We start from the raw sequence: 15,760 nt of genomic DNA, 5'->3' as shown, positions 1-15,760 counted from the left end.
AGCTGGAACCTCAAAAAAGCTGGAACCTAGGGCTGCAAAAGCAAAACCGCCAGTTTGACTGGCGGTTTGCTCACCTGTGCACGGAATCGCCAGAAGGAGAGGCAATTTGCAGCTGTCGTAGAACTCGCTATCACCACTGGCGTTTTCCTTGCCACGTGGGAGATGGTCAGCAAACCGCCATTGCCAATGGCGGTTTGCTATATTTCCATGCATTTTACGTAACAAAACAACCCCCCCTTGTTAAATTTTTGAAAAGAACCCCATCTGGGGAAATATTTTGTAAAAGAACCCCAGATGGGAAAATTTGCCAGCATGTGTAATGGTTTATGGTTGTCAGATTATGGTTATTTAGTTAGAGTATGTGATTTGTTAAAGATGTGTTACTGGTTAATACAAAAAATAAAAGTTTTAATGTTACTGATTCTTTAAAGGAACAAATTGTTTCTATTGTGAGACATTTTTGTCAACAACTCAACATATAAAATACCAGTTTTTGAGGGGGTTTAAATAGGATTGAGGGGATGCCAATGTTAAAGCCCGTACTTCAATTCAATGTGCAAAATAAAAGAATCCACAACCCAAGTTGTGGAAATAAACACTGGAAGACCCAAATCACTTTCTCTTGACCTCGTAGAGCTCAACGAAAGGATCATAAGATCTAGTGTCGAGGTTGTAGATCCTCACCCTCTTCACTTTTGCAAATCAAATAAAATTTCAATTAATTGTATTAACTCTATTATTATTCTAAAAGTTAAAAATAGATGTAGAGAAAATACCGAGATATATGAGACTCTTCACTGGTCCCATGCTAGTGTGGCTTCGAAATACTTGTGGCATTTTGGAAAGTAGTTGAAGACATGTTAAATCTTTCTCATCCCTTTGCACAGCAAGTTCTTTATCTATTCTCATCACTAGCCAAATTGCAACATCTAGAACCAAATTCAATGCTCCACGATCATTGACTTTGAATCGCCACGTAAAAAAGAAAGTAACAAATTTAATATAATCCATGAAGATCTTCTTATTTGATAGCAATTAAGATCGATCTATGGCTTCAAATCATCGATCATTTAGCTTTTTTAATTTCTATAAGATCCTCCTTTCTAATAATTAAACAAAATAAAAAAATCTCTTACGATATTACGAGACACCCAAATAATAATCTTTTTTTAACAATATTGATTAATGTATATGGGTATTATACTCCCGATATGAGTGATATAAGTTCCACCTACTTGAAGCAACACATATTATAAATCGCATACACATAAAAAAAATTGCACAATTTTTTTAGGGTTAAATATAATTTTAGTCCCCCTATTTTTTAAAATATGTAATTTTAATTCTTCTATTTTAAAATAGAGACATTTAATACTCATATTAAATTCCTCAATTTATATCCTTCTATTTTAAAATAAAAACATTTAATCCTCAAGTTTTATAAAATTCACAATTTTAATCTTTCATCAAATTTAAAAAGTGTTTATTGGTAAGAAATTAAGTTGATGTGATATTCATCAAAAATAAAAAGTGATGTGAATCAAATTTAGTGATGTGAAACAAGTTAATTTTCTTAATCTATGTTATAGTTAATGTTAATTTCTTAGTAGTCAATACTTTGAGTTTGAGGCAATAATCAAAATTGTACATTTTATAAAAGTATGGGACTAAATGTCTCTATTTTAAAATAAGATGATCAAAATTGTGAATTTTAAAAAATAAATGGACCAAAATTACATTTAAGTCTTTTTATTATAAGCAAAAGATCAATATTGATAGAAAAGGAGGTGCTTGACTTGAAGCATGAGACAAAGACTTGAAAATAAATCACAATAAATGACACTTTCTATCACATTGGCTTATAACTATAAGAAATTATTAGGTAATTTTAGACCCCCATCTAATTTATGATCTCAATTCATATTTACATGTATGACACATAATTAAGGATTATTTTTTAACAAGATAATAATTAAGGATTATTTTTTAACAAGATAATTAAGTGTTATTAATTCTCTTATTTTAAGTTTAAAAAAAAACTTAAATACATATTACATAATCAATCACAATGAGTTTTAGTCAATAATAAAAATGTACTACTAATTAACACAGGTAGTCAAAGAGTGAAATGAAAAGACATACCCAAATGTTGTCCTATGACACTTGCATGAAGAGCAGAATATTTGTAAAATCGGTGTAAATGCTCTTTAATATCTCCCACATTATGCGTGACAACATGGTTGGCCATATGCTCGAGCATCTTCAGCTTTCCATGCATTGCAGCAGTGAAAAGAGGAGTTTCACCTCGTTTGTTTTTTTTTTTTTTTTTATCTCTCTAGCAATGGCTTTTTTTCCTCTAGTTGTGATGATTGTTGTTGCAACAACTCCTCTTCAATCTCAAACACAACATTTGCCATTTTCACATCTTCACAAAAGACAACCTCATGCAAAATAGTGTTCCCTTCACGATTTTTCTTGCACATAGCTTGCAATCTTTCTTCTCTAGGCATTAACTTTATCAACTCTTTGAGGAGTTGTGGGTTGTTGGAGCGAGTTGCAACATGGATGGAATTGTTCTCAAACAAGTCAAAAACCTTGAGCAGGTTTTCCTTGTCTTCCTTCATTGTTTCCTTGAAGTCTTCCCATCCATTTTCCTTGGCTAGCTGCTTTTTGAGCCAATTTCATTTTCTCACTAAATAGTGGGATTTCTTCCATTTTCTCTATGTTTCTCCCCCCCATATTTTCACTCATTGTTTAAGTATCAAGCACTATGCATATAAGTTCACTCACTCTTTGAACCAATATATATAGATGCATAATTGAGTTACTAGTACTCACAGGAGAGTATTTTTTTTTATAAGACAGAGAAAATTTATGGTGCGTGTATTACTATATATTTTTAATGGTGCAGAGAAAATTTAGCAAGTAACACCTGTATTTTAAGATTAATCCAAGTTATAGTTTGCTAATGTATTCTATCTAAAAAATAAATAGTGTATGTTAATAAACTTTACAAACATTTGTTAATATATACATCTATTTAATTTTTAAAATAAATAAGTTAACAAGTTATACCGTGTATAGCTTTAAGATTAATTATATTTATAACTTATTAACACACTTATACTAATTAAAAAATAAAGGTGTATATGGTAACAAAATCATACTAATGAGAGAGACCATGTTTAATGATGCAGTGTAATTTTGTCTTAGATTTTAATATTATCTTTCAATAAATTGATATTTTGAGAATTAATTTTTTTAATAAAAAAAATAAAGTTTCTCTTTTTAAAATTAATTCTAGGCATCATAAAATTAACATCAAATAAAAATCTACCCAAACTGACTATGAAACTTTACAACGACGTCATTGTATTTCCCTAAAAACGTGAAACAGGTGGGCTATAAATTATACAAGCAGGGTAGCAAAAAAAATTGTGCAACCTCCTTACTTGTGATTTATTAATTACCTAATTTCTTTTTCTTTTTTCTTTTTCACACCTTTGGTTATTCCCTTAATTAATTGTCTTTTTTTTTTTACTTTAACTAACAGACAACATTTCATTAATTTAGTCATTTAGAGGGTACGATTATCGCCTAATAGGGTAAAAGAATGTGCTTTGGCACTTAATTTGGTTTATGCACTTCATTGATGTTCTCAAATTGCTGGGGAAGTGATTTCATAGATACTTCACAATGATTAAAGGTGTGTTTGGATTTTTGTGTAAGGATTCCAAAAGTACGTTTGAGAATAAAATCGATTTAAAATCATATTTGATTAACCTTTAAAAGTAAGTTTGAGGACAAATTTTTGCTTAGAAACTCAATTTGGAAGAAATAAGATTTGTGATGCTTTTTCAAACTTAACTTTGACCTAAATTTAATTTGAAATTTTAATTCAAACATGCACTAAATGTATGGGATGGGAAAATTGAAATGTACTCTTTACTCTCAAAACAACCATGGTTTGGTTTAACTAAACTTGTTTGTAAGTACATACTTATATATAAGAGAAGAAAATAAAAAGATAAAATAAATTGAAGTTTTCAAATTATTTAAAATTAACTTATACATTCAATTTTTAAAGAAGTTAAATAAAAAAATTATGTAGATTATAGTCTTTAAGTTAATTTTAACTTATGTGAAAATATTCATTGAATTTATTTTGTTTTATTTTAAGTGTTTAAGGTGAAGTTTATTTAAACACTACCAATTTTTTTCTTTTTTCATTTTGTACTTTGAAATTTGGGATGTATATTAGAATTCTCAAAAATATATTTTCAACTTTTATACAATACTGTTATGATAATGGTCATTGATTGCTTTCTTGATATTGGCAAATATTGCTGGGGAGTTTATTAACAAGAATGTCCATGCTCAAAGTTGTAAGATGCAAAGCAAAAAGGTAAATAATTTGAGAGAAAATAATAGTATCCCATAAAGATAATGATAAATGTTTTATTTACTTATCTTTTAACAATAAATGAGATATAAGATTGATTGGTTGAAGGTAATTGTTTCTTGTTTCCTGTTGCACCACAATGGAGAATACATTGCACACTCGAAGCATATTCATGGCAAAGACCTTATAGTCGACACATGTAAGCTTTAAACTCAATACAATTTCAGTCAATCAGAGGATCTCACTGTGTAGTAGACTTTTCTAAAGATTGAAATACGTAATAGACATTTGTTCATAGCAAACATTGAATGAGTATCCAATTAATTTTATGAATGTGTACCTCAATACGTAGTGAACATTTATATGAAATTTGATTTAATACATAAGTTATATCTGTCAAACTATTAAAAACATGTACAATGAAATCTTGGTTTTGTTGTATAGTGTAAAACGAAATCATGCTTCTGTTGTACATATAAAAAAATGTACAACAAAAGTACGATTATGTTGCACAATGTATTCCATTGCTCATTTTTTATCCTAAAAAAATATACACGACAGAAGTAAAACTCAGTTATATACATTTAGAAAGGAATTATACTTCTAACATGTATTTACCTATCCTCTTTACACAACAGAATCACAATTCCATTACACTAGTGGGGGTGCAAAAATATACAATGGAACCACAATTTGATTGTATAACATTTTTTGCACCTTCCTAGTGCAACGGAATCGTAATTCTATTGTGTATTTTGAGAAAAAGTAATTTGACAACTTTTGAATGGTGGTAAGGACTAATACAACTCTCAACCTTTTCCCCATTTGTGATGCTTAAGTCAATTCAAATCTTGCTTGCTAGGGTAGAATACCTTGATTATGAATGTCAAGATTGCTCTCCTTAATGGGAATCTTCTCAAGAATGTGTACATAAAACAATCTAAGGACTTTATCACTCAAGGGGATGTTAGAAAGACGTACAACTTGTAATGATCCATTTATGAATTAAAACAAGTTTCTAGAAATTGAAATCTTCCTTTAGTCAAAGTTGTATAATCAATCAATTTTAATCTTATATATTATTTTCTTTCTTAACAAACAATCTAAAAAATCGTCTTACCTTTACATGTTTGCTTTAATTTCTCTTTATGGCCTTTTCCTTTCTTTCTTATTTCTTTTCTAAACCAAATATGTATACCATTATTTTTCTAATTTATCAACTAATTCGTATCAAATAACATTGCCAAAAATATTTATAATAGTAAGAAAGCAAAATGATCCAACATTTCTTTCTTTTTTTGGCTGATTTCTTACTTTAGACTTACTCTTTTTTCTTCTTCTTTTCCTCCTTTAGACATGTTTTCTTTAGTGTGTTTGGTATATTGGGGAGTAATTGGCACACATGGCTTGAAATGCTATAAAAGTTCATTGGTAGTCCAATTAGCGGGAGTTTGCAGCCTCGAATAATTCTTGCCACTTCTTAGCTTCATTTCCAGGACCTTCCCCCTAAAATATATGCAAATTAGCATCAACAATATGCATAAATGGAGTAAGGAGCGTATATACATATATAAACAACTAATTTAAATATTTTCCAGCATTTGATTAACAATAAATATGAAGCACAAACTTAGCAGTAACAAATATATAAGCATTTTAAAAAATTATATCTTCATGAATATTGGGAAAATTGTTAAATAGTAAAATGTACCATTTAAATTAAACTTAATTGCACTATTGGTGTCTTTACCATCATTGCACTTTTAGTTAATTGCACTATTGGTGTCTTTACCATCATTGCACTTTTAGTTAATTGCACATCTAATATATGTATTTAAGCATCAAGAATATACATAAAGATTGGAGTAAGGATTTTTTTTTTTTTTTTATAGAGTAAGGAATATATATACACATATAAACAACTTTTTTAAATACTTTCCAGCATTTGATTAAATATGAAACACAAACTTAACAGTATCAAATAATTAAGAATTTTAAAATATTATATCTACCAGTAATTTTGGGAAAATAGATAAATACTAACATGTATGATATAAATTAAAATTAATTGTACTTTTGGTCACTTTACTATTATTATTTCTTAAACATGATCCTCTCCTCTCTCCTTTTTCCGCTAATTCGATCCCCATTATTTTATTTTTGCAACTTTAGTTCAATTTTTAACTTAACTTCCAAGATTAACGGATATGCTTATGTGACATTACACCACATCCACATTAGCACGTTCATATGAGCACTTTTATGCAACATTAGTATTTCTATTAAATATTGGATGGCAAATTAACGGATAGACTAAAATTGTACAATTAAAATTGGGAAGGATCAAATTAGCAAAGAATAATGAGGAACCAAATTCAAAAAACTGATGATAATAAAAGAATAAAAAAAATGTAATTAAGCCATTAAATTATGAAGTAACAAGATTACTAGCATTGTCCTCTATAATACTTTTAGACAAGTTATAGTGCTATTATTTAATTTAAAGCTACTAAAAGTAACAAAACTAGGTGAAGCATGCTTGTGCATCAATAACAGTAAATAAATATAAAAAATTGCACAAAATTGTTTTTATTACAAGACATTGAATATCATCTCACTAATGTAACCAATTCACAAAAAAATATATCATCTCACTAAACTAAAATGCGTGACTTATATGAGTCCTAACAGTCATTCAGTCCTAAACAAAAATCATTAATATGTGCTACTATGTTCTAATTGAAATTTTGAAACCCGTTTTATGAATAACTATTGGATATATAAATGAGAAAATAGGCAATAATAATAATGTAAAACAATCTTATAGTATCATTCCATCCCAAATCATTACTTATAGTAAATTATCATTCAAATTCAATTACAAACCGGTGGGTATAGATAGCTATTGGTTATAAAATTAAATATTTGTATCAGACAAGATATAAATATTCATTAACCAGTGGTTGCGCTTTTGCTCATGTAATTGTACCACTGGTACCTTTCCTATTATTCTAATATATTATCTTTGCCGATTTTTTTTTTTTTTAAACTGTTTATAGTATGTTTGCTGATTTTCTATATTAACAATAATTTTTAATTGTTGACAGTGTAAGTTTTTACACTGACAATGTATAGCTATTAAACTTTATATAAATTACTATATCTTATATTTACTTCTAATTGTTTTGAAAAATATGTCACTGCCGCCAAAAGAAATTAATTTCTTTTACGTGACATATCACTGCTTGATGGCTGAAAATCCAAAAAGTAGAGGCATTAGCCATCAACTATCCGTTCTTTTCAGCTATCAACATTCACATAACATTCAAAAGCACACATTCAAAAACACGGAGGAGATTCTACCATGTCAGTATGATCTGACACACTAACACATCAAATCAATGTGTCATTGTATATATCTAATACCAAAAATTACCACTGAAACTTTACCTCAACAGAGTTAACTTCATATACTTGGTTTTCAGTGACTTCAAGATCTAGTGCCTGCACGCAAGCTTCAGCAACCACTATTCTGCTGGCCTCTCCCACTAGTTTATCTCCTGAAACCCCATTGCCAAATTTCTAAAACTTCAAACAAAAATACTCTGAAAAAATACAAATGAGTCATATTCATGTTTAAGTAACTAAACTGCTAAGGGAAGACACAAATAAGGTACATTAACTTTCTATATTTATGTCACATGTAGGGATGAAACACAAGCATCCAAAAAGAAAACCCTATTCACACAAGCATTATTTGCCTAACTTCCCATATAATTAGTGGGTACATATTCCATGAGGTGTTAGATTATACTAATTGTTAGAGTATAAGCAATAACAGCTTGTTTTCTGTTCACCAAAATACAAGCGAACTCACATCCTATGACTGATATCCATAGCCTGCAGTTGAATCCTCTGTGCTACTTTTCCCTTTTCCCTTACTGGATTCCTTGTTATGATAGGGTGCCTACCAAAAACTATCATGTCAATGCATTGTCCATAGGCAAGACCACTCCTGCCTGCTATTGTTGAAAACTACCTGCTGACAAAGATCATCCTTAATGGTTGTGAACAATGAGCATGTTAGGAATTTTCACATCACTTGCCTCAACTCTCAAGGTGCACCTTATATATCTGTTGAACTACTTCACTTAATGCCAATTGATTTTAAGATGGAATCTAACGATGCACATTTTATCTTAGAATTTAGATTTATGGTCTAACTCAACCTCACAAAATCAACTTGTATAGTGCAAACTATCCAAGCCTTATAAGTCCACATTAATCATATTTCTAGTCAATTGGAATCTCAACACACTTCCTTATGCCCAAGACTAGAGATCTAGAGCGTTGACAAATGCGGGTGACTCAATAACAACATCCTCTCATGCCTAGGAATAGATATCTAGAGCGTAGACAAATACAGTGGCCCAATAACAGATCTAAAATAGGCTCTAATACCACAACTTAGAATTTGGGATTTAAGACATAACTCAAAATCAGCTTGTAAGATACTAAGGTGAAGACTACCCAAGCCTTATAAGGACTACATTAGTCATACCTCTAGCCAATGAGAGATCTCAATACTATATGAGCTTGAACACATGATAGACATATTGGTTCTTTGTATGCTACTCGGCTACATTGGCATTTAAGTCATCCTCATTTAGCTTTAGCTTTGCTGAGGAATTTACTTCTCGTTTGAGTTCTGTTTCTCAATTGAAGGGTAAGTTCCCCTCAGTTTACAAACCAACAATGTGCAACAGTTCAACTAACAGCACTTGATCCTCCATTAGCTTCACCACTGACACTGATAGTCCCTCCCTTTGATTCCAGTTCTTAGCTCTCCAACAAATCAAATCCTACTCCTGATGCCTCAATGGTGTCTAGGTAAACTATCTTGCATCTACCCAGCTACCTCCTTTGTCATATGATGGTTTATCCTCTTCCTCCCATTGAAACATTGCTTTTAGATTCTGTCAAGGTTCCAAGGTTTGTCTCCGAGGATTTTAGTATTTCACACAAGATGTGTACAGAAGTCTATGCAGGAAAAAATGATGGCTCTGGATAAAAATAATGTCTAGCATTTAGTTTCATTTCATTTGACAAAGATATACATACATGCCATAGGTTGTAAGTCCGTCTTTGCAATCAAAATTAAACATTTTATATCGGCAATTGTTAATTGTTAGTTTTTATTAGCAGAGGAGATTGAACCCGCGACCTTTTCCCTCTTCCCTTCCACCTTAATCATCCAACCCACCTTATATCTCCCAATCAAAATTAAACATGATACATGAGTTGCTAGATTGAAGAGTTAGATTGTTTCTGTGGTAGGATCTGGATCAGAATTATAGAAATTCAGCTTCTATTAACAGAAAAGAGTACAAAATGATTATCAGGACTTTTGAGAGGCATCGACTCTCCCATCACAATCTGAATTCCCTCTCAAATCACAAGATAAAATCTCCCTCTAAACCCCTTTTCTTATTTATAGGAAACATGCCTTGTTTCTCTTTCTCAACCCCCAACTAACTAACTCTCTAATTATTATACTATGTAACGAACTATGGGGGTTACCTATCATTCGGTTAATTGGTTTTGATGTCATGTCCTATGTAATCCCACTGCAAACATGTATAGGGTTATGGAATTATGATAAACCCCCCTACAAATGCGACAAACGGCGAGGATATGAACTGACAATCCTATGTACTCAACTCCAAACACTCAGCAATTCAATCAGAATTATTATTAGGCTCAAGGCAGTAAAGGTTGGTCGGTAAGTTAAACAATGAAACTGTTACAGCTGTAAAAGCACTAGAAAGAAATCGTTTTATGCCACCAGCATTGGAAACCCATTTTATAGGCTCACGTAGCAGCAGTTACTGGTCTTAATATATATCTTAAAAGTATAGCCAGTTGAAAACATTAGTGCCAAAACCATCACAGTTATACATCTAGCTAAGGGTAATTCAACTAGAGCCCAAGCTCCTGCTTCATTAGACAAAAAGTGGTGGAAACCTGATTTCTTCTTCTGTCTTTCAAACAAGCTATGTTGCTAGCAACTCACATAATTAGTTTGCTAGACTATATTCACACATACAGCAGGTATAGCTTGGTAATTGATTCATGTGAATAAGGCTTAGGAAACTAACAACAAAAAGAAGAAAAAAAATGCTTGCATTGTGCCATAGTTATAAATGAGCATTAATCAGATACCTTGACCTATAAGGACTGCTCGTCGTTGTCCAGCTGTTGCTTTGAGTAAAGTATTTAGATCATAAGATGTGTATGGCCCATCTGTCAACCTTCCAGGTCTAAAATGCATTTAAATATGCCATATGAGGGGACTTCAAAATTTTAAGACACATAATCCAAGTTTAAAGTCCTCCACCTATTTGTTCGTCAAGTAACATCAAGTATGAAATATGCAAAATTTTCGCCATACCTGATTATGGTAAATGGAAGGCCAGAATTCCTAAGAAAATCCTCCCCCATCTTCTTATACTTCAGGACACCAAATAGGTTCATAATGCTACATGAAAAAATAGCATTAGCAGGTCAATGAGAAAAAAATTGAAACATAATCAACACAGTGTGTCATTGAATAATTATTTCATTGATCACCTGGAATTTATAGCCTAATGAACATATTTACCCAAAAACAAATAAAAGGCATTTTAATGTAGTTAAGGGTACTAATGAAGATCATGAATGGGAATTTAAAATGAAAATGCAGTGAGTATAATACGTATTAGTGACATCTCGCAGTTTGGACTTTGGACTCTTGCTAACTGTGCAAGGCAAATCATGCAGACGAAGAATTAAGGATTATCATTTTTTCAATGTATGCAGCAACAACTGAGCCTTATCTCGCTAGGTGAGAGTGGATGCATATAGTAATCAATGCTATTTGGCTCTATAAAAAAACTCAATTTTCATCGATGAGGGTTGGCTCAACTGACCGGACAGCATAAACAAAAGGCCTAGGTTTCAAGTCTTACTAATTACCAGTAATCCATCATTGATAAGTCCTCTACAAGTACCAATGTAAGCCTTGCCAAGGCTTATGGATAGCCTAATCTTGGAATAAGGAACGCTCAAAAGTTTGGCTATATTCCATTTTATACACATTTCCATTGAAGCCTCTATTGGTCTTCTTACATGAACAAAACCCCTTTTGATTTCAGTAGGAGAAAAGCCAACATGACCTGATGTATGATAAGGCTATCTTCTTAATAAGCAGGAAGGTAATGCAGACAGGTAAAATTCAGTTAATTTCAAAACTGTAGTTAACTTTGATTTTGTCTTACATTTGAATTTGAAAACAAAAGAAGAAGTCTTTATAACCCATCATGGACAGGCCAAACTGATGTTTTGAAGTTTAAATTAATTTCTCATTAGAATTTTAGAAGGGCCCTGTTCTGAATTACCAGTAAAAGAAATTCTGCTTTCTTGCATGCCAACTGACGATACTACAAAAATCACAGGCAACTTTGTCAATTAGGAACGAAATAGAGGCATGCTTACCTCCATGGCAATTCATTGAACTTGGTCACACCTATTGATGACACAAGAACAACTCTCTTCACTGAGGAAGGCAATGCAGATACTAGATTCTTTAGTCCCACCCAATCTTCAAATTAAATAATTTTAGTCAAAATCAAAATCAAAATCAAAATATTGACAAGTGCTTGAAATGTAGATGAATTTTATGCTGTAGGCAACTTTGAATAAAAGGCATTACTGTTATGCTTACATTTTCCACACTTGAATCTTCACCTCACTAATCTATTTCATTCTAGTTATAACTCAAATGCTGCAATATATGTTTGACACGATTCTTACCAACCCTTTCTGGTGTATTATCATCATCCCACCGCCTTGAAGGAAAAGCTGTTGTTCCTGTGCAGCAAATCACGTGTGTGACACCCTATAAAGCAAGTAAATAAAAAGCAAGGAAAACAAGAAATAAAATTATTTCCTACATTTTCATTTTTGAATGAAATGACTCATCAAAATGATAATAATTCAGATCAATCAAGTATTATTCTGTAAAATCTTCTATATAGCTTACCTCAAATATTGATGGATCCAAATCTTCCTGCTTCCTTGTGTCTCCTTTGAATACCTGTCATGTTCAGAAGCTCTATATAACTAGAAAATAAATAAAAAATGAATGAAATCAAATTAAAACACAAAGTTTGTTGCTCCTCAGAGGGACTACTCATTAAAGAGTACCTGCAGTTTCTCCTTATCTTGTTCACCAAACAATTCTGTGGCTTTCTCAGGATTCCTAAGTATCAACCGTGACTTAATATTCTGCTGAAGCAGTGATGCTACTACCAGCTGCCCTGAATAGTAAGGGAACAAATGCTTCACAAACTGCCCCAAGCAAATTATTGGCATGAATTATGTATGCATTTCCACATTTTACAGAACTAATCTGAATGCACTAAATAACATTAAAAAGGGGATCCCAAAGGCATACAAATGCACAAGGAAGGAAGGATACACAAATAACAGAAGTTACTACTATACTCATGTTTATTTAATTACATTATTTAAATTAGTTATAGAGTAAACCTTCAATTTCCTCCTCTAAAGATTGGGGTGTCACCACATCAGTCCCCATATGTTTGTAACCAGATTAATCCTTAGATGTTTGATGCTTCAGCCAATAATAGAATTATTAGAAAAAGAATGTCAGAGAGAGCGTTACTAGCACTCCTCAACACGTAAATATACAAAAATTAAAATCATGTTACACTCCCCCTTACAACTCCATCCATACTAATAATATTAATAATAAATAGCTACTGTAATTTCCCTTTAATTTGATACTAATTATACTTATACCTTCGTTACTATAAAAATAGAGTAAATAGATCATTCACTTAAAGACTAAGTACACAGATTTTACATTGTTAGTCAATCACATTTTATCATATATGGTAAGTTTATCAAATTTAATAAGAATCATCTTAAAATTCATGTCAGTCATGATTTCTATTTAGTTGGCAGTACAATTTTTTTTTTTATAGTAACTATGTATAGAAAGTATTGTTAGTGAAAAGAGTTTTAAATTTTAACACTATCTCCAAATAACAAACCATCATGTATAATAAGTTTGATGTTTTTACACTAATTCCTATAAAAATCATATCAATAATGATTTTTGGTTGGTTGGTTAATTGTGGAATTTTTTTCATTCACCTGGAATAGAAATTAATTAAAAAATCAGCACCAAAACCAAAACCACATTACTTTAAATAAAGAATGGTGATATTTGACCACTCTTTTATGTTAAACACTTCATCAACACCTCTTATTTATTTTTGTCTCTATCTTCCTATCACATATCATACTTATATTTTTTTTCCTCTCTCACTAGGTGTCTACTGGCAGGTGTCCAAGTATAGTTCTCCTTTAATAAATACTAGTGCAAAAAAGGCACTCTCTGGACTTGAAATTACTCATGTATGTATGTAGATGTAACTCTTGTTATGCTACAGTGGTTTATATTAGTTGAGGGTCAAAATGTCCAAAAGAAATATGACACAGGTTATTCCCTTGATCATCGTTATAGACCTATAGATAAAAACTAAAATACATTGAAATTTGTATAGAAACCAAATTTCAGGATACAATAATATAATAAAATCATTTTTTTTTTGTAGACAAACAACTTCGAAGAGTGAGATAAATTGTGTTTACCAACGCCTCCGGAGCCACCAACAACAAGGACCAGTTTGGAGGAAGAAGGGGTACTTTGGGTATCCTCCTCCAACTCCGAACTCTGAGTTTCAACCGCTTCCTCGTTGAGTGCGTTTTGCACTTTTGCATAAAAGCACTTTGATTTACAACTCCGTTTCGAAGCCACAGAAGAAGAGAGCGAAACTTTGTTACTGAATTTGGCGAAGAAGAGAACTTGACGGTGAGAAACAGAGTGATGTCGCTGGGGGAAAGCCAGAGGGAGTGTGGGAGTTGTAGAAGAAGCCATGAATGATGAAACACAGCACAACACAACACGAACGATACCACAAAACAATTCCAACGTCATTAGTTAGACACCACAAGATTTATCTTGTTTTGTTTTATTTTTGTTTTGGTAATAAAAGAGGACCTCAAGAGCGGAACTGAAATTGTTTCGTTATGGTGCCATGTGTGCTGTTATGTTTCTCCAAAAGTCATCACCATAAATCATAAAAATTAGAAACTTGAAGATTTTTATATTTTACATTAATGTTACTTTTGGTTTATTATTATTATTATTTTATTTTGATATATTAAATTTAAAATGTGTTATTTTAGTTATTTATATTTAAAAAATGTTATGTTAGTCGATTGTTTTAAATTAAAAGCTATTAGAATATTAATGTTTTTATGAAAAATTAAATCAAAATATTTAAAAAATACAAAGATCAAAATAATATGTTTTATACTTAATATATTAAAATGAAATAACATACATTAAATAAAAAATTCATATATTAGTTTTACATTTAAAAAATGATAAGAGTAATAATATTAATGTTTTAGTACAATATTTATTTTTAAAATACTTAAATTTATAATTAATAAATATTTTAAATATATAAATTATTTTATAATTAAAATTCAGAATAAAAAATATTGTATGTATAAACTGTATTGTAAATTTATAGGGAACATTTTTTTTTTTTTTGTGTTTTCACTAAGGATATTCAGTAGCTAATAGTCACCAATGTAGGTTGTCTCTTTAGAATGTAGAATATATTAAGCTCTTCAGGTTTGGTTTTGCGTCAAACACCCAAAGACGTGCGTATTTGATGTGAAATTGAGAAGCAGCTATTTCAAGTTTTTACGTTAAAATGTAAAACTAAATCAATTTTGGGCAGACGTAACACACAGTCAAACACACTGATTTTTTTTTTTTTAATGGAACAAACTTATGTTATTTCATGTAGAATATAAGGTTCAATACAAGTTGGACTGAAATCAAAAACATGTTGACAAGCAAAAGATCTAGACGCTCTTACTAAGCAATGAACAACTTGATTGGGTTGTCTACTGACAATCTGCACATTATTGCAGTTTCTGAGATGTGATAATTTCCTAGCACAACACCTGAGAATTATCCCTGCTTTTGAGTTTGTGAAATTTTTCGAGCTAAGACATCCACATTTGCTTTACAGTCAGTTTTGAAAATGATGTTTTGGAGATGAATTTCAAAAGCCCAAGAAATGGCTGCAAGAAGTGATGAGGACTCAGCCACCTGCGGGGTGGGAATACCTTGATACCAGTTGGTATTAGCTCTGATGAAGTGACCAGTTGAATCTTGCAAGCAGCAGCCACCTCCAAAGGAACATGCAT

The 15,760-nt window shown here is 31.3% G+C and overlaps 1 protein-coding gene across 1 annotated transcript; it reads right to left on the bottom strand.

Moving 5' to 3' along the window:
* Positions 1–5,573: 5,573 nt before the first annotated feature.
* LOC114406388 (uncharacterized protein At2g37660, chloroplastic) lies at positions 5,574–14,542 on the bottom strand. The gene is made up of 9 exons (XM_028369078.1): positions 14,123–14,542; positions 12,647–12,759; positions 12,483–12,536; positions 12,254–12,338; positions 11,936–12,041; positions 10,854–10,940; positions 10,625–10,722; positions 7,853–7,962; positions 5,574–5,908 (listed from the first exon to the last, which is right to left on the bottom strand). Exons 1-9 carry the CDS (start codon positions 14,466–14,468, stop codon positions 5,843–5,845), a joined length of 1,065 nt encoding a protein of 354 aa, XP_028224879.1. The 5' UTR covers positions 14,469–14,542; the 3' UTR covers positions 5,574–5,842.
* Positions 14,543–15,760: the final 1,218 nt, after the last annotated feature.

The sequence above is a fragment of the Glycine soja genome, chromosome 3, assembly GCF_004193775.1.
Source record: "Glycine soja cultivar W05 chromosome 3, ASM419377v2, whole genome shotgun sequence".
Classification (NCBI taxonomy): domain Eukaryota; kingdom Viridiplantae; phylum Streptophyta; class Magnoliopsida; order Fabales; family Fabaceae; genus Glycine; species Glycine soja.
This window is presented reverse-complemented; position numbering and strand designations above follow the sequence as displayed.

Excerpts from the sequence above, each read along its gene's own strand:
- LOC114406388 (XM_028369078.1), bottom strand. The coding sequence starts at position 14,468 with ATGACGTTGGAATTGTTTTGTGGTATCGTTCGTGTTGTGTTGTGCTGT. Across the intron at positions 12,042-12,253 it reads TAATACACCAGAAAGGGTTG|ATTGGGTGGGACTAAAGAAT; the intron begins GTAAGAATCGTG and ends TTTAATTTGAAG. Across the intron at positions 5,909-7,852 it reads ATGAAGTTAACTCTGTTGAG|GGGGAAGGTCCTGGAAATGA; the intron begins GTAAAGTTTCAG and ends CATATATTTTAG.